Source organism: Sminthopsis crassicaudata, chromosome 3 (genome assembly GCF_048593235.1).
Source record: "Sminthopsis crassicaudata isolate SCR6 chromosome 3, ASM4859323v1, whole genome shotgun sequence".
NCBI lineage: Eukaryota > Metazoa > Chordata > Mammalia > Dasyuromorphia > Dasyuridae > Sminthopsis > Sminthopsis crassicaudata.
The window spans coordinates 396258620-396281467 of NC_133619.1; the positions used below are offsets into that span (position 1 = coordinate 396258620).

The 22848-nt window shown below is 33.6% G+C and overlaps 1 protein-coding gene across 1 annotated transcript in view; it reads left to right on the forward strand.

Moving 5' to 3' along the window:
• The first annotated feature begins 219 nt into the window (after positions 1 to 219).
• CBL (Cbl proto-oncogene) overlaps positions 220 to 22848 on the forward strand; it is a 96305-nt gene continuing 73676 nt past the window's right edge. Inside the window, exons 1-2 of the mRNA XM_074302374.1 lie at positions 220 to 510; positions 15599 to 15846. Coding sequence (XP_074158475.1) covers positions 319 to 510; positions 15599 to 15846 — 440 coding nt within the window. The 5' untranslated portion in view covers positions 220 to 318. The remainder of the gene's footprint in view (positions 511 to 15598; positions 15847 to 22848) is intronic.

The window sequence follows — 22848 nt, forward strand, 5'->3', positions numbered from 1 at the left end:
TAGCCCCTCTTTAAAGGGACGCGCGCGCGCCCGCGCTGTCCTGCACGTTCCTCCCCGTCTCCACCTCTTCCGCGCACCGCCCCCTGCCCTCCCCTTTCCGCGCACCGCCCCCTGCCCTCCCCTCGGGGCTAGCGCTCCGCCCTAGCCCCGTGAGCCGGTGGCGGCGGCCGGCTGAGGGAGGCTCCGCCTCCAGTTCCCTCCCTCTTTCCTTCCTCCCTCCCTCCCTCCCTCCCTCCCTTCTTCCTTCCTTCCTTCCCTCTCTCTCCGTGCCGGGTTCCCGGGTGGGTTTCCCCCCGCTGCCCCGAGCCTTCCCGGGCCATGGCCGGCAACGTGAAGAAGGGCGCCGGGGCTGGGGGCAGCGGCGGCTCTGGGGGCTCGGGTTCAGGCGGCCTGATCGGGCTCATGAAGGACGCCTTCCAGCCTCACCACCACCACCACCACCTCAGCCCCCACCCACCGGGAGCCGTGGACAAGAAGATGGTGGAGAAGTGCTGGAAGCTCATGGACAAGGTGAGGGGCTCGGGCCGAGGCCGGGGGAGGGGAAGCAGCCGGGTGGGGGAGGGGCCGGGGGCTGCCGAGGGCAGTGCAGCTGGGACCCTGGAGCCGGGGGGAGCTGGGGCAACGGGGCGGGGGCGGGGGTCGAAGAGCCGGGGCTCCTGGCTTTGGCCAGGAGCTTCTGAGAGTTGGAGCAAAGGGTTTCTCAAGAAGCCTAGAGAGGAAGTCTTCTGAGAGTGGGTCAGGAGATCCAGGGTAGATGGGGCTGCAAAACAGAGTAGGTGGCTGTGCGGCCAGGGTCACGGAAAGGGTCTCCTGGGACGGGGGTGGTTGGAAGAAGATGACCGAAGGGAATTTGATTTACTGGAGACCTTTGGATCATCAAGGTATGGATATGAACAATGATTTAGTTAGCTGCGGTTAGTTGCTAAATTGTGCCACTTGGATTTTGTTTTTGTCTTTTCATCATGTATAATATGTGATTCTCCTCGTATTTTAATAGACTATGTATGATGAAGAGAGTCGTAAGGTTATCGGGATAGGGAAAGAACTTAATTCTCTAGCTATATCAAATGACTTAAATTTGACTTAACTTAAAAAAATTTTTTTTTCTGTGAAATATTACATATGGTGGTATTTATAGAATCAATTGATTTGTGGGCTGATATAACCCGTTTCTGGTCCAGTGCATCATCTCCTGGGATTTGAGTTGACTGAGGAAACTACGCTGCACGCCCCGTCTAGCCTAACTTTTTTTTCTAACTCATTTTGGCTAGTCATTTGACTCTTAGGCCTTGCTGCTCATTTGATTTGATTAGTGTTATAACCCAAGGAAACTTTTTCCTTCACAAATGATGGGAAAATAATTCATGCATCCTCCTATATTTAACCACTTATAAGTTTAGTGATCATATCTTAACTCTCTCAAACTTAGTTTTTATTAAGAAAAATAACACAAGTATCTAAGGTATTTGAAACAATGTTAAACCAATTTAGATTATCAGGGAGAACAAAGTATTTTGTTCTCCTCCCCCACATATTTCGTGAATGACTTTGGCAACATTATATATATTTCTAGTCACTTTAGGAGGGTAGAAGTGAATAACTGTTATAATATAGACAGTGGTGATATTTCCTCTAGTAATTGTCATAATGTAGACAGTTGGTATTTCCTGTGGTGTAGAAGAGATTGTGGTAATTCTTCGCATGTCACTTCTTTGTGCTTTGGTTCCTCTTTTTAAAATTCTCACTGGGTTGGTTTGGAAAAATGGCTCATAAGTCATTATGATAAAGGTATGATATAAATAATAAGCCCTTTGTTATGGGCTTATGAAACATCTCTGTTTCATATCAGTGATTTAAAAATCATTCCACATTCTGCAGTGCTGTTTTTGCTTATTTAAAGAATTGGCATTTTAATTCATGATACAGGTATCTGTCTGATACATATTGTATGCACTATGTCCTACCATGAGGTACTCTCTCTACTCCTTGCAAGATCTATCTTACTGCTAAAATATTTATTAGTTTTTAGTCATTTGGGTAATAAAAATTCTCTTGAAAAGAGCACTTGAAATTAATTTTTTTGGCTTTGCATATTTATTTTTCATTCAATCTAAGGTGCTTGTAGTTAAATTTTATAGCAAAAAGTTGACTTTAGAAAAGAAAAAAAATGAATTTCAAATTAGTAACTTTCATCTGAGTGCAGTTTGTACAGAATTTTACAGATGGAGACTTTTCCTCAGAATTTTCTCTCAGACTTTCTTTTCCTAGAAACATATATATATGTTCTGCCAAACTATCTTTTAATAGCTTCACTAATTCTTTTCCTAGTTTCCTAGATACTGAATTTTTGTTCTTCAGAAAGTTTGTAGCCATTTACATTAGAATAAAGAAACCTGTCTTTGGGGTAAAAAATGCCTTTGGCAGTTCCTAGGGAAGGGAAGTTTTCAAATGAAAACTTTATCCACTCTTCTCATTTTTCTAGGATGGTCAATTATTATGTGATCTGTCTACATTGCACAGCATATGTAGTTTGATAGAATTAAAGCGAAAACTCACTTCAACTTTAAAAGGTGTTTGTTTCTTAGTCCTAAGACCAAATTTGTCTTCTGCATTTATGTATATTGGGAAGTATACTACTATGTTTTTTAAGTAGAAGAGGAAGGGAAAGAGAATAAGCATTTATGTAACATTTAATGTATGCCAGGCATTGTGCTAAATGCTTTATAAATATTAGATCCTCATAACAGTTTTTCAAGGTAGGTACTTTTGTTATCCCCATTTTAGAGTTGCTCAGGATCACACAGGTAGTAAGCATTTGAAGCTGGATTTGAACTCAAGTTTTTCTAAGTATAGATCCTGTACTCTTATCCACTATGCCACCCACATGTCTCTACATCCCTCCCTCACCCTCTCCCCCCTCTAATCTAAAATTAAATAGTAAATCTTTGGAGGAATAGAGAATCAAACAGTGGCATGCTTAGTGGGTAATATCGAATTGTGAAGCAGGGAGTTTACTATTCAAGTCCAAATTGATTTTGAATAAATTCATGCACAGCTTCATATTCCCCCCAAAGTGAAAGTTACTTGATCTTTCTTTAGGGGAAAAGGACTTAATAATTTAACATAGACAACATGAAAGTGCCAGTGGGAAAGGTTGATTTAAGTTCACAAATTATTCATGATTATCAACAATCTTGAGATTGATTCATTCAGTAAATAAATTTATGGAGTATATGTGTGTTTTTGGAAGTAATGGGCTATGAGCCTCTAGTTAGTAATCTAAAATCAAGTATTAAGCTTTTACAATGGCCTAAACCCGGGTGATTCAAGGAGAAGATTAAAAAGTCTTTTTTCTTCAAGGAGCTCATGTTCAAATGAGGGAAATAGAATAATTTGGTATATACAAAATACAGAGGAGCTTATCTCACAAAGAAAAGACCAGAGTATAGAAGGTTGGGGTTTTGAACTGAGATTTGAAGGAAATGGATGGAGGAAGGCAGGAGGAAAGGTGAGAGCTTTCCAGAAATGAGGGACAGCCAGTGAGAAAGCACAGTTGCTCATGGAATGTCTTGTTGGAAGAACAAGAAGATCACATAGCTGGATTGTACAATATGGGGAGATAATTAAAGTGTAAAAAGGCTGGAAAGGTAGGAAGAAGTCAGATTATGATTCTTGTACTCTTGAAGGGAGAGAAAAGATGCTTTATCCAAGAAAGCAGTTCTTGCCTAGTGTAGTTGAAAATTTGTCATGATACTTCATTGTATCTCAGTCATCAATATTACCTTTACAGCATTGTAAATTTAGATCAAGTGGGAGAAGGGGACTAACTGTAGGATATACCAAGGGAGTTACTGATTTTCTTTCTAATAAATCTCTTGTATGAGAAAAGTTTTTTTTTTTGTTATTAAATACAAAATAATAAAGTTAATTGCAGGTTCTGGTTAGTTGATTGTGAGTTAATCAAGGTTTTATTTGATGTTTGTTCTAGGATTTGTAATTTTCAATAAATAAATGGCTCCAACATATATGATATTTTAAAAGTATTCACCTTGAATAGAACACCAGCCCTGATGTCTGGAGGACCTGAGTTCAAATTTGGTCTCAGACACTTAACCTGTCTTAGCTGTATGGCCCTGGGCAGTCACTTGACCCCAGTTGCCTCAGCAAAAAAAAAGAAAAGGTATTCACCTCCCTTGTTCACCTCAAATTCTATTTCAGCAGATACCACATTTATGTCTTTCCACAGAAAACCCCAAATTCTGAAATCAGAATTCTTAAGTCATCATGCAGAGCACAGTACTTAGTTCTAGCCATTAAAAAAAAAAAAATCTATTTTGCCATATTAACAGAAGTGCTCACTCTGTTATATATTATAACAAGTCTCATTAATTATAGTTCTTTAACAGATTTTACCATCAGTTTTTTGGGAGCTGACAGCCTCAAATTGGGCTTTAGGGTGGTAAGAGTCTCATCAATTAAGCAAATAAGTCATTAATCTTCTTGAAAGAAAAAGTTAGAGTTAGGGTTAGAGTCACAATATACTAATTTACTATTTCTTTGAGGGTATTACTTAATTGCTAGACAGTTGCTTTTTTTTTTTTTTTTTTTTTTTCAAATTCCAGCCCTACATTGCTTAACAGAGTTTGAGTGATTTGGTCCTTAGCTTTGTAGCTTCCTCTTTTCTTCTTTTTTTCCTCCCTCCCTTCCTCCCTTTTCTTCTTCCCTCCTTTCATAATATTTATTGAGTGCCTTTTCTGTGTAAGACATCAAGTTAGATTTTGTGGGAGATACACAAATAAGATATAGCTCTGTTCTCATGAAGCTTTACCATTACCTGGTTGGGGAAGGACATATATAATCAATAGCTGGGCTACATAAAATAAAAGTAGATTTTAAGCAGTAGAAAGTACTGTAGTTCAGAGGAAAAAGATAATTTCTGCTTGGGGGGGAGAGGGAGATACTTTATAGGTGTATGCTACTAAATATGCTACTAAAGGAGGGTTAGGATTAGGGCTGGAACCAGATACTTCAACTGATAGAAAGGGGAAGGCTGGGAAAGAGAAATGAATTATATTGGATTAAAACTATTAGTGTAATCTGAGAGCTTAATATTTAACATTTTCATTACAATTGCTATCTCTTTGGTGGGAATAATGGGCAGGCTGTGTAGAACAAATTATTATTTTGTCAAAGTTTTTGGTACTGTGCTTTAAAAAAATTATCAAAAGTATACAGTATTCCTTTTTAATATGTTGATTCTCATTTCTAATTGGCAATGATGTTTATTGCAAAGTTTTCTATTAAACATAATTTTAAAAGGCTCACTGTTTTGCATGTTATTACATTACCATTGTGTGGTATGCCATGGATAGTTCCTTCCATGGCTTCCAAAGAAAATATCTTCAGATAGTTATAGAAAGTAATGGAAAAATAAGTTTCATTTAATAGAAATCTTTGAGTTAGCAGACATTGGTGGAATTTATCTGTTAGGTTCATCTGTAAGCAAAACATAGAGCCAGGTTACTTGCATATAAATGCATATTAAATTGACAAGGAAAGGTGTTTCTATAACAAGAACTTTTTCATCCATAATCACTTATTTCAAGCAGTGCTTTATTAGCCAGACTTTAATATCACAATAAAAAACACTTTGGATAATTTATTGAAGTCTCATAATGAATCTGATTTGTATAGTCAAGCAGTTAATAAGCATTATTAAGAGGCTTCACTTGTACTAGGGGTACTAGATGCTGGAGATATAAATATAAAATAAAAATCAAATGGTTCCTGTTCTCAAAGAACATCTTTTCTATTCAGGGAAACATACATACATATATACAAGGTAATTTTCAGGGGCACTAGTGGCTTGGGAATCATGAAAGGTTTCACTTTGGAGGCAACATAAAAACTATACTTTGAAAGAAATTAATTTGAGTATATAATTTAATAGTGCTTTGAGAGTCATGATGGAAGATCATGTTTAATACAAATGGGAAACGGAATATATGTGTGAAAAACAAAACCAGTTTTCTGGACCAGGGTATGTGGGGGAAATGTAATGTATAATAAATCTGGAAAATTAGCTTTGAATTAAGTTGTAAAGAGATTTAACTGTCAAATAAAGATGTTTGTATTGATTCTTGAAGTAATAGAGAGTCAATGGTATTTATTGAGCCAGAGAAGTAATCTGTGCTTTAGGTATATCACTCGAAGCATATAAATTATAAATTAAAGGCATATAACCAATGAGGTAGGGATACCAATTAAATGGCCTTTGCAGTAATTAAGGAAATGACTTAAGGTATAAACTAGGGTGGTAGATGTGTTTAGAAAGAAAGAGATTGTTACAATGTAGAAGTATAATTGTCAATATTTGTCAACTGAAGGAGTTTGGGGATTAGAATGATGAGTCATGAATGACTCTGAGGCTGTAAACCTAGATAATGGAAAGATGGTAGTATCCTCAACAGAAACAAGGAAATTCAAAAGAGAGATGGATTTTGGAGGAAAAGATACTGAGTTCTATTTTAGAAATATTGAACTTGAGATGCTTACTTTAAGTATATCTTGGCAGAAATGTCTAGTAGTCAGTTGGTGTTATGGGACTAGCACTCACAGAGCTGGAACTACATACACACATATTGTAATATATATATATATAGTGAGAGAAACTTCATTTTCCCATTTTATTTAGAGGGGAGCATTTTTTTTTTTTGACAATTGAATAAAAGTAGTTCTTATTCTTCATTATTAAACAAGTAAATTTGGTTTGGGAATTCATGTATAGAATGATAATGATTTGTGAGGAAAGGAAGGGTAGTTTACCTGATACTAATGAAACTCTTTTTTTCATGTCTTGGTCATTGATTTCATTTAAGGAGCCACATCCCTTACAACATCACTCGATAAAAGATTTACTAATAATAGCTTATAGGGATTGATATTGCTCTTTAGTCCCAATGAAGCTTCTGAAATATTAACACTATTCACACTAGAAACAATGTATTCTTCGTTAGCTTCCAAATCACTTTATATTGTTAAAAACATTCATTCTAGTAAGTTTATCTTATAGCATTTAAAGCTTTTTAGACTGATTAGTGATTTGAAAATCCTGATTGAACACACTTTGATCCAGTTAAGTCTTTAATTTTCAATAATTTTGTGAGATTTTAAAAAAAATTTTACTTTTCCTCATCTTTAAGTGGGGAAATAGTTATGACTTTTTGGAAGATAAAATTTACAATAAAGTCATTATGAAGTGTTTTTAGAATATTCATATTTGGTGTTGAGTCAACCAGGAGCACTGGAGGCCATATTCAGATCTGATCCTTTAAAATTCCTTCCCACCACAGTTTCATGCAAGGGAAGGAAGGCCAGCAAAGTAAATGTAATTTTTCATTGATCTCTCCCTGTGCTCAAAAATTAATATTGACTGGCATGAAGGTTTCCCTTTTAAGAAAGCTACAGTCCAGTCACCTGTGTCAGTAACCTTGTTGTTATACTTGACTCCTCACTTGCACTCACCCCCACAAATTTATTGCCAAGTCGTGTTTTTACTTTTATAGCATTTCTCCTATGTGACCTTTTCTCTGCTCAAATAGTCATCACCTTGGTGTAGCACCTCAACACTTCATACCTATTGGTTCAGTCTCTTTGCTACAAGTTATCTTCCCATTCTAGTCTATGCTATATTTATCTGACCATGTTACCCCCCATTAAATTCATCCAGTAAACTGTAGTGGCTCCCTATTGCTTCCAGAATCAAATGTAAAATCTTCTGTTTGGCTTTTAAAACTCCTGCCAATCTTGCTTCTTTCCATCTTTCTAGTCTTATATTTTACTCTCTTCCCCATTCTTTACAACCCAGCACCCTTGCCTTCTTTCTGTTTCTTCACACTTTCACTAGCTGTCCAGTGTGTTGAGTGTTCTCTCTCTTCTCTTTCCTTATCTCTCCGCCCCGACTTCCTTCAAGACTGAATTTAAATTCCACCTTGTGCAAGAGGGCATTACTGCATTCTGCCCCCCCCCCCCCCCCCCGTGTCTTTCCTCTGAGATTACTTTTCACTTACACTGTATACTCTTATGTGAACAGAGTCAATTGCATGGGTTGTCTTTATCTTTAAATTGTTCTTTGAGAGCAAGAACTGTGTTTTTCCAACCATTCTTTGTGTCCCAGGTGCTTAACACAGTCACTGTATCGTGGTATTTGGAATATAATAAATGCTTGATAAACACCTGTTGATTCACTAATTTGGAAAAGATAGTAATAGTGACCTAATAGTAGCAGACAGTGTCAGGAATTAATCTTCTCACTGTTACCTGCTTCAATTTCTCATGATGTTGAGATCTGTGGGGAACAACTTAAATGAGACTAAGTCCTCACTATTTTGTGGAGGGGTATAGTCCTTAACTTTATCAATCTCTTCCATTTATCAATTTATCTCAGTTACCTTTAAGAATAGAACCCAAGGATCCTGAACTAATACAAAAGAAACATTCATTAAGTGTTTGATATCTGTGTTTTCTTTACATTTCAATTGTAAATTCCTTGAGGGTAGGGATTATCTTTTTCTTATGTGTATTCCCAGTTCTTAGTACAATACCTTGCATATAGAAGGCATTTCTAAATGTTTATTATTTGTTTATTACTGTTTTATTGCCAGAATCATTTCCATTGAGACTTTACTCTAGATTCTTGAGGCTATGCCAATAGAACATATTCTTTGTCAGACCTTCTACTGAGCTTAAGAGTCTTCCGGTATGGCATGGTGACACAATTTGCCCAAGGTCCAACCTAATTAAATTTAGAGAGATTCTTTGCCAAGTTTGCTGCAGGGTGGTGAATTTTTCTGCCTGAGCAAAATCAACAGCTATAGAATTGTATTGGTGCAGGAAGTATCCATACTGACTAAATAATCATTGAAGTTGAAAAATGTTATAGTTTCTGTCCTCAAAGATTTTATATTCTACTACAATCACGTCTAACATAAGTATAATGTTAAGTAAAAGGGAGAAATACTTTTAAAAAAAGTGCTATAGACTTGGAGAATCAAGGATTAATTTTACTTAGGCTTTCTATAAAGGAAGAGTTGGCATTTGAACTAGATCTTAAAGGAGAGAAATATGGATTTCAGTATGCTGAGATGAAAAGGGAAGTGGATACTAAGAATAAAAGAACTTCAGGAAGGAAGTTGGGAGATGAGATAGCAAATTGATATTCAGGAATAACTAATAGTGTATTTTGATCGAAGCCAGAACTGCAACGTAAAATAACATTGGAAGGGTAGGTTGAGCCAAATTTTGAAGATCCTTAAATACTAGGACAAAAAGACCTATCTTACTCTATAGGAAATAAGGAACCATGAAACTTTTTGTATTCACTTAAAACAGCATACTTATTAAACACTTATTCTGTGTAAGTGCATTGCCAGGCAATTGCCAGGTGATGATATAAAGACAAAAATGAAACAGGGGTATTACAACATATTATCTCTGGAGCAAGGGTTCTTTTTTTGTTTGAAAAACTTTTTTAGTTAATTTTTTTTTTTTTTTTTTTTTTTTTTTTTTTTAGGAAATACTTTTGAGGGAAAAAAATGAGCAGCAATAATGGAAAAAAAATCTAAAAAATATATGCAATGTAGTCACACCTGTGGAGCTCCAGTATCTACAAATTGGGTTGTGGGACTGTCTTATATCTCTTCTTTGAGGCGATAGTTATAATTTTGCAACATTCACTTTTGGATGTTTTGTGATTCTATTTATTTATTTTTTTATAAATAATTCTTACCTAATTTTTTTTTTTAGTATTTTATTTTATTTTATAATTATAACTTTCTTTTGACAGTACATATGCATAGGTAAATTTTTACATTATCCCTTGCACTCACTTTTGTTCTGATTTTTCCCTTCCCTCCCTCCACCTTCTCCCCTAGATGGTAGGCAGTCTTATACATGTTAAACATGTTATAGTATACAATATATGTTTGCAGAACCGAATTTCTCATTGTACAGGAAGAATTGGATTCAGAAGGTAAAAATAACCTGGGAAGAAAAACAAAAATGCAAACAGTTTACACTCATTTCCGTGTTCCTTCTCTGGGTTCTCACTTAATTCTATATCAGATTTTTCAAAAGTCTCCATATTTCTTATTGATCATATTTGTATTTATCCTTTTTCATTTTTTTTTAAACTAATTATTTCACTGGGGCAGCTAGGTGATGCCAGGAATAGAGCATTAGCTCTTAAGTCAGGAGGACCTGCATTCAAATCTGGTCTTAGACACTTAATACTTCCTACCTGTGTGACTCTAGCACTTAATTCCAATTGTCTCAGCCAAAAAAAAAATAAATAAAATAAAAACAAAACAAAAAAACCCTAATTATTTCACTCTATCAGTTAATGTAGTTCTTCCCATGTTTTTCTGTATTTATCACATACATAATTTCTTAAAGCACAGCATCATTCCATTACATTCATGTATCATAGCTTTGTTTAGCCGTTTCTCAATGGAAAAATGCTAAATTTTAATGAAGTGGTAATGAAAAAAAGGATGTGATTTTCCCCCTCTCTTTAAATCAATATGGACCTCAGATTAAGATCTTCTTTAGAGCTAAATAAATATATTGTCTTTAAGTAATTTCTAGTTTTAGATATCACTAATAATTTGGAGAAATCAGAAATATGAAATAAGAGTGGAAGGTAAGTGGGAGCAAGATTGTGGAGGGCTTTCATATAATAGGCTGAGGATTGTATTTATATTATAGATAATAGCAAGGTTTTTGAATAGGGGAATGACATGGCTAGATACATATTTTAAGAATAGACAAACCATTTAAAAGGCTATTTGTGATGTTCCAGGTTAAAGGCAATGAGGGCCTTAACTAGAGTAGAAGTTTGTAAATATTGAGAAAGAACAGATGTTAGATAGAAGAGTAGTAGTTACAATCAGTATAAACAAAAAATTGATGATATGAACTGGAAGTGTCACAAATGCCAATGTTACTTTTATATGTTCTAAATTTACTAAAGTAAAAATGACCTACAGGCATATAATTTTCTCCCTTCCCTCAAAAGTATTAGCATAAATTTCACCAAAGAACCAAGAACAATTTTAAAAAATATTTCAAAATTACCTCCCAAATAAAAGCACAATATATATTAAAAGCATTTGCATTTGTGTCACAAAGTTATTTATAACATTTATAGCAATATCCTATTATTATCCAATTGCATATTTATGAACATGCTTATTTGCCTGCTTTATATTGTTCTGGGTATGTCATTAATTTTTAATTGTATTAGTTTATTATTCTTTTAGGAGAATCATGTTTGGTTTTTTTTTTGGGGGGGGGAGTGTGGCTGTAAAGTATGATTGTGCAAAATGCCAGAGGTGGGAGGAGATGGCATATTTAGCCAAAAGTATAAATGAAATCAACCTTCTTTGTAGTATTCTTGGTGGATTTTCTTGAGGTCTTGGGAGCAGCCTTCTTTTCAGTTCAATAATTACTACAAGAATAGCCAGTTTCCTTGCCTGGGACCCGGCTAGCTTTCTTAGAGGCCTTCCTGAGTCTTGGTTTCAATGGAGAAGCTAAGGAGGAGAGTCCTGCCACCACGGTGGGGTAAGATGGAATGAATCTGTTTCTCCTTGGCTCCAAGCTTCCACCTCCAGTCCGCTTGTCTTCTCTGGCTGTGATCTGGCTGCGTTTGTCCCAGCTTATATGCTCTACACTGAGTATAAACCAGTCATGATATCACTAGGAAACCATTATTTATTGTAAGATTAAATAAATCATACTGACTTTAGAAAACTATTAATCACCATGTTAAACTAGATAACCATTGTATCATCAATTCCACTGACTTAACACCTTGTAAGAATCCTTGTTTTCAGAGTTCTGGCCCTTAACACTTCATCTTTTCACATATTCTCCAGCTAACTCAGAAATGTTTACTTTAGTTAGTCTGGAGTTTGCCATGTTCTTTATGTTTGTCATATTGGGTATCACATTGAAAACGAATATTGAATTCATGTTTTCTGCAGTTAATGTGATAACTGAAAGTAAGTTGGTTTGCAACCATAAGAGACAAAGTGTTTTTAAAAGTACTTTGGTGCTATTCAAGAAATCTGATGTAGTAATTATAGTTAAAACCCCAATACAGAATTTTGATAAATGAGTGAAGAACAGTAATTGGAAATAAAAGCTTTTCTTGTACCCATTTGATCTGTTTCATTTTCAAAAATTTTCAAAAAAATATATATAAATGCCAATTGTTTTAGTTAAAAAGCTGTTAAGTTCCTCAAGTTGATTGATTTTTCTTGGTAGTCACTTAGAGTACAGGATTTTCATTGTTTTATCTATATACTAACACACTGAAGCTTTTTATCTTTTGTTTTACAAATATATTTATTTCCTGACAGATCAAAATTTTAAAACCAGTTATTCTGAACAAATTAAATTATTTTAGGGAATTGATAGCAAAAGAAAAAAAAATATGGTGGAAATTGTACTGTCTTTTATTCCAGTTAAATTTGTGAAACTTTGTTTCATTGAATAAGATGGCTTATAAAAATTTTTAAATGTATAGTTTTGAGGAAGCAATAATCATATGAAGTATGGATTTGCATTTCTTATTTTTCTGGACCACATTACAAGTATAGACTCTTTAATGCAGAAAATTGTTGGAATTTAATAGCCTAGAACTGAACTCTATGCTTTTATCTGAATTCTATAGGTTAATTAATTTGTTTTAGTTTTTTAAGGAGAATTATTCAAGAATAAAATTCTTTTAATTATTATGATCATACAAATTTCTTCCCCCCCCCCCCCCCCCAAACTACGAAACACTTTACTTGGCAGAAAAAATTTGGGAAAGTAGAAGTAGTGAGGAAGTAGCTAGGTAGACCAATGGATAAAGTGCCAGGCCTGGAGTCAGGAAGACCTGAGTAACAATGTGATCCTATCCCTTAACCCTGTTGGCCTCAGTTTCCTCATTTGTAAAATGAGCTGGAGAAGGAAATGGCAACCCACTCAGTATCTGTTAAGAACATCCCAAAAAGGAGGTCATGAAGTAAACAGGATTGAAAAACAACTAAACAACAACAGAGGCCATGAGAGATCTATTGTGAATATATATATATATATGTATATATATATGTAGTAACAGTACCAGAGTTCCTGATGGTTTTCCAGGCTTTGTATGCACTTCCCTTTTTGACATTGTTGTGAATGATACTTTAAATTTATAAAATGGAGAAAGAAATCAGGCATCCATTCATGCTATTGTATAATAGTGAAAATTTTTTAAAAGTTCACTAAATTGAAGACAAACTTGAGTAGAAAGCAGTTTATTTTTCAGTTTCTTCCTTAATGTTGGAGAGTTCATAGAGTTTTCTTAAGCTTGAAATAGTTGAGCTCCTCATTTTCTTGGCAGTTCATTAAGTTTGCTTATTTAAATTCATTGTAAACTAAAGGCAGGTTGCTCTAGATTTTAATGCTTTGTTAACTATTACCTTGAAATAGAGAATTTTTTTGGGGGAAACCTTTCCAGCTTATTAAACTTTGAGAATATGTCCTCTTACTTTCCTTCAAATGACCCTAAATGTAAGCAGATTGTTTTTCAGAAGACAACAGGTTTAGATTCTTCTTATAACTAATGTTGCATAACCAGTACTTACTAGGCTGAATGCATGTAGTATGTATGGACATTTGAAACTGACAGCTACTTGGGAATAAAGTGGAAGGATTACTTGTCTCTAGTTATGTATAAGTGCAGATATTCCTTTTTTTTTTTTTTTTTTTTTTTTTTTTTTTAAGAACATTGTTGGCCTAGATCCTGGGTAGAAGACTTAACAGCTGTGGTGGACAGATTCCCCTGCGCGCCCCCCCCCCCCTTACCAAATGGCTACCTAAAGCAAGAGGGAACCAAATACTACTGATAAAGTAGCTATGGCTATTGCCAGGAACAAAAAATGTACTTTTTCAGTACATTTATAAGCAACAAAAACTTGCCTCTTTGCAAAGACTGGTCTTAGCTGCATAGCAATAGTCATCTCCCAGAGTATGGAGAGTTATATAATATCAGAATTGAAATGAATCTATAAGATAATTTGGTCCACTCCAACTCCAGGGGGCATGTAAAAGTATTTTACCTAATTTCATATAGCTAGCTTATGGCAGATGGGAATTTAAAACCTAAGACTCTTTAAATCCAATATTCTTTCTTTTATGTCTTTTAAGTGCTGCAAAATACTGCTTCCCTTTTTGAAGTCTTTCCTGATTTACATGACTACTCCAACCTCCACATCAGTAATGATTATTATCCTCTTGAACATCAGTGTAACATTTGGTTTGCACCTATCTTTAGGATTAGGTAATTTAGTTTCTAATTAAATTTTAATCTAGTTTTTAAGGACACATTGTAAATATAATTTTTATTGCAGTGTGATCAGAAAAAAAGATAAATTTAGTATTTCTGCTTTTCTGCATTTATTTATGACATTTTTATTTCCTAATACATGGCCACTTTTTGTGAAGATGTCATTCATGACTTCTCAAGGAACATAGATCTTTGTTTCCATTCAGTATTTTCTAGAGAACTGTGTAACTTTTCCCGAACCCTATTCTTTCCTGTTTTTTTTTTTTTTTGTTAGATTTACTTAGACTTCAAAGAGGTAAATTGAAGTGTTTCTCCCCCTCCTCCAATTATAGTTTTACTGTCTATTGCTTTTCACCTTTTCACCTACAAATAGTTTCAATTTCTTCATCTGAAAATTATTCATATCCTTTGACCATTTATCAATTGGAGAATGGCTTGCACTATTATAAATTAGAGTCAATTCTCTATATATTTTAGAAACGAGGCATTTATCAGATCTTTGGATATAAAAATGTTTTCTCAGTTTATTGTTTCCCTTCTAATCTTGCCTGCATTAGTTTTGTTTGTACAAAAACTTTTTAACTTAATATAACCAAAATTATCTATTTTATGATCAGTAATGATCTCTAGGTTTTCTTTGGTCACAAATTCCTTCCTTCCTCCACAAATCTGAGAGTACTAAGTACATTTTTAACCAGACTTGTGTTCTCAGTATAAATCCAACTTGAACATAATGTTTGATCTTTGTGATATATTGCTATAATCTCTTTGCTAATATTTAAATTTTTTACTGTAATATTCACTAAAGAAATTGGTCTGTAATTTTCTTTATTTTTGCCCTTTTTGGTTTAGGTATCAAAACCATATTTATGGCACAGGAGGCATTTTTATTCTTTTAAAGTATAAGGAACACATATGTATTTACTTTTTTTAAGTAAAGGACTTCTTTATTTTTTTTCAGGCAGTTCATATAATATTGGAATCAATTAATGTTTAGTAGAAGATTCTATTTCATATTTTTATTGATTCTTTCTGTTTGCTTGGTATATAAAGAACATTTCCTCAATGTCTTCAGTTAGTGATGTACAAATAAATTAAACATAGATCATTTAATGCATTTCTGTAATATTCTCCTTGTTATTTAGAGAATTAACTTTTAAAGAAGATAATTGAAACTGTCCTTGCATAATTTGCATAATTCTCCTTTTCATTTTGTTCCAGGTGGTGCGTTTATGTCAGAATCCAAAGCTGGCTCTAAAGAATAGTCCTCCTTATATATTAGACCTGCTACCAGATACCTACCAGCATCTTCGTACAATTTTGTCACGATACGAGGGGAGAATGGAGACACTTGGAGAAAATGAATATTTCAGGGTATTCATGGAAAATCTCATGAAGAAAACTAAGCAAACCATCAGCCTTTTTAAAGAAGGCAAGGAGAGGATGTATGAGGAGAATTCTCAGCCTAGGTAATGGAGAGTTCCACAGAACTTTCATAATCTGAATGAATGATATTAGAAATAGTTGAATTAATCTCCTGTTTTTTGGAATATTGTACTAAGAATATAAAACTTGGTCATAATTGCATTTTTATAGTGGTTTGGATGGCTGTGTCAGGTCTTGAGACCAACTCTTAGCTTTCATAGTCTTGTTTTATCATCTTGGAGTGGGGTGATTAGATGGTTACAGAGTTGGGTAGTGATTTAGAGTCTGTGACTATATAGTTTATTAGGTACATATTCCATTTCATTAATTCTTTTTCTAGTTTGTTAATATATGGTTGACTCATCTATTTATTGTATGGGGCTTTTCAAGTCTTCCCTTTATAAAGATGACTTCCAACTCTTTTACCTTTGGTCTCAATCCAACTCTCTAGATACTTATTTCTAAGTACCTCCTGTATACTTCTATTCCTGTCATTCATGTTATCAGTTTCAATCTTTGTAGTCTTGTGTAGCTCTTTTTGCACCTTCATATTCTATATTTATATTTAGTCATAAATATAGGTTGTAGCTGTCTCCATGCCATGAGGCAGCCTATTTCATTTATTCTCAACCTTTCTATGTAGTTGGCACTCAAGTTTTGGAATAAATAAATAGTAATGTATTGTTTAGTTATTGGATTATTGCCATCAAGTTTTATATTTTTGCAGAAATTGTTCCCTTATTATTAAATGTAAGGGAATTACGTTGTAATTGAGAAAGAAGATAATTTCAGTTCATTTCAATAAGAAATATTATTTTATTGAAGATTGTTTGGTTTGTATATATGTCCTGTTAACCTATAAATTGCTTGATCTTGTCGTCTTTGAACTATTTTCTCTTGTGCCTAATAGTGTCTAATGTATAATGTAGGGTTAATAAAAAGTGAATTCATTTGTTAAGCACTTACTATATGAAGGCATTATGTGAGGCTTTGGGTTATGTAGACAAGATAGTTCCTGCCCTCAAGAACCGACATTCTGGTTTGGGGAAGATAACACCATATACAGATAAATAAATACAAAATATATACAAAATAACTTGGCATGCATAGAGAACTCTTGTCAGAGATAGCAACTGAGTTAAACCTTGAAAGAATATAGTATTTATTGAATTTGAATTGTACATTTAGAATAACTTTTGCTTTTCGGTTAGATAATTTTCTGGTCTTGAGAGAATGTGGTTTAATTACGCAGTTAAAAAACTAAATTTAAATTCTTACCTAATTGAAATTTTATTTGTTAAAGGAGAAATAAGTAACTGGCATATTATCTTTGTTGCTTTAAGATGAATGTTTCACATGCATTACTACTTATTAATAAATTATTTGGAATTCATTTTTCAAAGTTTTCTAAAATAGTAATTTTATATATAGCCAACTGTCATGTTTAAAAAAAAATAAAATTCTTGTTAAAGGAATTAAGATCAGAGTGATATGAAACTGAGTATGCAATGTGTTATTTTATACTTTGTCCTAGAGATGTGAAATTTGAAATCATGGAGTAGAAAGAAGGAAAGAAGTTTCCTTTTTTCTCTGGGGGAGATGGGAATGGGTGGGATGGGGTGTATTATGGAGAAGGGACATTTTTGGTACAATTGAAATATTCAGTGTGTTTTTTTCAAATGGACACAAAAAACCCAATATTTCTTCATTCTTTGTCAGTTTATGAGTAGTCAAAAATTTGAAACAGAAGAGACTAATATATTAAATCAAAAGTTGTTGTTTTTTTTTTTTTTTCGCTCATTGATGCTTCATTGTCAGACAGATAAAAAGAGTACTCTTTCTGAGAAAAAGGAAACTGTTTTAAAAGTTGACTATTTCTTTTGAATGCAACTATTACCACATGGAATGTTACTCAGTCTTATTTGGGAATGTGTGTTTCATTTTACAGTATTTGAAAACTTGTTTTTTTCTTCTCAGAATAACTTGGGAAGTGAAATTTCCTACAAATGCCAGAAGCTGGCATTAGTTTTGTTGAGAAGGGAAGAGAGGAAAAAATATATTTTCTTGATTGGTTTGGATGTATTGGAAATGCTAAATGACAATTCACATATTTATTAAATGGTTTTCCTTCAAAATTAACCTTAAACAATTTTCTAGTTCTATCTTACAACATGATTATATTTTGTTTTTGCTTTTTTTTTTTTTTTTTTTGGTCTCATATTTCCTAAATTAGTGGCATTTCAGTTATAAAAATATGGTAAAACGGCCAAAATGTAGCTTACTACATGAAATTCATTTTGCTAAATTTATTTTCTTTTAGCCCGTTTTATGGATCTTGAGTTCAAGGATCGGGTTCGGCCTTCTCTAAAACACTAAGACTGGTTTTTGTTTGTTGAACCTTGAAATAAGCACAGTTATGTTATTGTATTTTAGTCTTGCCCTATTCTTTATGAGCCTTTTTGGGTTTTCTTGGAAAAGCTACTGGAGTAGTTTGCTCTTTCCTTCTCCAGTTCATTTTACAGTTGAGGGGACTTAGGTAAACAGAGTTAAGTAATTTGTCCAAGGTCAACTGCTAGTAAGTGTCTGAAGCCAGATTGGAACTCAGGTCTTCTTAGACTCTAGGCTGGTGAATAAGACTAAACTTCCTGTAGCATGCTTGAGGCATGTTATTGCCATTGTCTATTTTATTTCCAGTTTTAAGCCCTTTGGGGAAGGAGACTAAGAACATTTTAATAACTCCTATAATCTTAAACAACCAGAGGAATCCAAAGGGCAAACAATCATTGATTTTCTTGTGAAAATTGCAGTGTCCCTTGGAGGCAGAAATTCATGTGGCTCTTGAATTTGAGAGTTATATTTAACATTTTGCCCTTAAAGTATAGGCATTATAATGATATATTCCAAATCAGTGGTCTTTCCCACAGCACTAAAATATTTTTGAGTATGTACTTCCTATATACTGATTTTTGTTTATTAAATATAGAATGTATTACCACATCAGTATATTATTTCCATTGCAAAACATAAAAGTTTCAAAAAGGGTAAAAAAGAAATTAAAAGCATTTTAAGTGTTTATTAATGGTGCAAAATCTTTTTGTCTTTACCACAGACATTGAGTTAGTGCAATAGATAGAATATTGGGTCTGTAATCAGAAAGACCAGAGTTCAAATTTGACCTCAAGTCACTTTAATCTGTCTACTCCAGTTTCCTAAATTAAAATGGGATTAATAATAACTTAGCACCTACCTTCCAGGATTGTTATAAGGGTCAAACCTGATAATATTTATAAAATGTTTAGTGTATAGTAGGCACTTAAATTATTTTCTTCTGTCCGTCATTAAAAGTAGACCCTGTGCCCAAGAATTATGAGAGCTTGTGATTGAATATTTTTTAATATTTTCAAAAAATCATTGTGTATTTTCCAGGACGCTAGGGCTGACTTAAAAATATAGCTTGTTAGTAGTTAACTAAATATTTTAGTACATGTAGTGGTGCTACATAGGCAAATTTCTTTTTGTTTTAAGCAACAAACAAATGATAGGTCATAATTAGTGAGCATTATAGCTTTTCATTAGGAGTCCTTGAGACAAGAAGACTATTAAGAGACCAGTTAAGAGATGATGGTGCTTTAATTAGATGGTGACTTTGTAAGTGGAAAGAAGGGAACAGATATGAGAGATGTATAAGATTTGGCAAATGCCTACATGTGAGAAAAAGAGTGAAAATGAGTTGGGGATAACACTGAGATTATGAACTTGAATAATTGGAAGACCAGTGATAACCTTTGATATAAATATGGAAGAGTGGCTAGTTTTGAAGAAAATATAAAGGCACTTCATCCATGCTTGCTCATCTTATATGACTAAATTCCAACCAAATTGAGGAGTGCTGATGGGTTTACCTTCTGAGAAGTACCTACCTGTTTATAGCCACAAAGTTTTGAGGGGTTGAAGAGAAAGGATAGCTATGGTGGCAGGTATGGTGGGAATTTTCCCAATAGCACTAGGACTTAACAAAATACTCATTTCTGGTTTCCATGAGAACTGAAGGATACCCCCAGAAGAAAGCTAGAAGGATTATAAACTTCAGGCAAGAGACACATATATTTTTTTTCCTCATTGCTACTAATTTTTTTTTTTAGTTTTATTGATGGGTTTTATTTTAATATTACGGAAATTTACCGATCATTTCCCCTCCCCACACACTCTGAGAAGTCTCTTATGACAAAGTAAAACAGTTTAAGTAAAAGTAACTACTAAGTGCATTCGTCTGAAATTCCATGTAACACTTTCAATCTCTACATCCTCTACTTAAATTAAAAAAAAATTAATAGACATCTATTTTCTCTCCCTCTCACTTCCTATCCCATTGAAAACAAGGAAAGAAAATGAAATTCTTTGTAACAAATACACAGTCAAGAAAACATTCCCACATTGATTATATACAAATACATGTGTGCATGTGTTTGTACATGTCATTTTATCCACTATTATGTCAACATATACAAAATAATAACTTGTATAAGGCATTGGATAATATGTTTTATCATGGTCCTCAGGAACCTTATGTCATTGTATTAATCATAGCTTTCAAAGTGGTTAATTTTTGGTTTACATATATAGACAAATCTTTATCCTTTAAAATTTATTATTTATTTCTAATATTCATGTAAAAATTTTTTGAGCCTCTCCCTATTGAGATTGTTGTACTATATTAAAAGTTGTTTTTAGAATATATTATAATGTAACTTGTTTTCCTGATTTTGCTCATTTCATTCTTCATCAAATTATCACAATTTTTTTGGTAATATTAATCTTATAAATTACTCATCTGAGTGTGCTTATTTCACTCTTCGTATAATTTTTTGGTATTTCTTTGAAGTCAAGTATTTTCTTCATAAAGCACGTTATTTTACAATATGCCACATATCACAATTTCCATTTGATGTGTATCCCTATAGATTATAGTTTTTTGCCACCACAAAAAGAACAATAAATATGTAGAGCCTCTTTCTATTTTTAAAAAAATCTCTTTTGGTCCAGCAGTAGTAAAGCTGATCAGAAGTTACTGTTTAGTAACTTTTATGTAATGTGTAATTTTATATATAATTTCAAATTGCTTTCTGTAATGATTACATTCACAGGTCCACTAGATACATCATTTTCTCCCCAATATAGCTTTCAATAACCTAATTTTCTTCTCTTGAGAACTGCCTGTTTGAAGGCAAGAGCTTCAAAAGATGAGAGAAGAAGATTTATGAAATGAACAGCTGGTTGGAAAGATAGTGTCTGAAAATAGAATTTAGATTTCTGGTCCACGGATTAAAATGTAGGAAAGACGAATTCTTGACCAAGGATAACAGTACCCACTAAAAATATATTTGCTTGGAACCATGTGCATTTAATCAAAATGGATTTAACCACTAAAAAAAGGAAGGGGAAAGAGGACTGCTTAATGTATCACATTTTATCTTAAGAATAGCTATAATGTAAAAAGAAAAATATCAATACAGTTCAGAAATTCACAGAAACTGAATTAAAAAAAAAAAAAAAAAAAGAACCAGCAGTAATATCCATGGCTACAATCCACAATATGATGTCCCAAATATGGGTACCAAACAAGGTGGGGGTGGTATAGGAAGAGGTAGTTGGGTTAAGTGATTTGCCCAGAGTCACATAGCTAAGAAATATTAAGGATGCTATTTGGGCTTAACAGGTTTAATTGATACTTGGTGGGGTTGTTATCCATGATTAAAATTAGTTCTAGTAGGGCACACTTTACTGAAAAAGAATAAACTAGATAAAGGAGTGATGGTGTAAAGTAGTATTGAATATTAAGGAGATAGATTCATGTGATAGTGTTTAGTAACTAAAGCTGGGGACAGGGAGAGAAGTATAATGAAGATCAATGGAGTGAGAAACAAAAATTGTAATCAATAAATTACCTAGCAAGAAAAAAGAACTAGAAAAGCAATTCAGAAAATAACCATATGGAAGTATGATGTGATAATAGGATCAGGTTCATTCTGTTTGACCCCTGAGCCAAGTAGGAACACTAAGTGGAAGTTGTAGAGACAGATTTGGATGCAATATTAAGGAAAAATTTCTAACAAAACTATTCTGAAGTTGAAAGAGCTACCTTGGGAGATAATAGGTTTCCTTTAATAGAATGACTATTTTTTAGAATTATTTAAGGAAGTATTGTTTTTGTCCTTCCTTTTCAAAGATGACCAAAATGACATCACTATGTGAGAATTGAGTTACAGTTGGGTTCAAATGGTGTTTTCTTTTTTCCCTTTTATTGCCCTTTACTGTCACCAAAATGCCATCTCTGTTTTTTTTGGGGGTGGTATAGGAAGAGGTAGTTGGGTTAAGTGATTTGCCCAGAGTCACATAGCTAAGAAATATTAATTGTTTGAGACTGGATTTAAACTCAGATCCTCCTGACTCCAAGGCACATACTCTATCCACTATGCTATTTAGCTGCTCCAAGAATTTTTTTAGAAAAGGAAAAAAATTCACCAAAACTGATCATTGCATTAGGAAAAATTGATATATGTAAAGCCCTACCATGTAGATTCTTTACTTCTGTAAAAAAAAAAGAGGGAAGGAGCAGAGAGATTATCTTCTTAAATATATCTCTTCTTTGGGACAAGTTTGCTATGTATACTTTTGCAGCATTCTTTTTTTTTTTTTTTTTGGTGGTGGCAATTCTTCCATTTACACACTTGTGGTTATTATTTATTGTTTTACTTACCTGCTTTTTTGTTTATCTTTCTCCTTGCTGTTGTTGTTGTTTTTTTTTTTTTAAATAAAAGGATACTAATGAATTTTTTTTGAGTTGAGAATTTATTTTATTTATTATTTATTTTACTTTATTAATTTATGTTGAGAATTTATGTGGTTTTAATGGAATTGGCATTATGCTAGTATGTAGGCTCAGTACTTTATTGATTTTAATTCTTTTTTTGGAGTTATGCTTTTTCTTTGTAATTTTTCAATATATACTTTTGATTTTTTTCCCCTATGTTTTCATGGTTCAATTC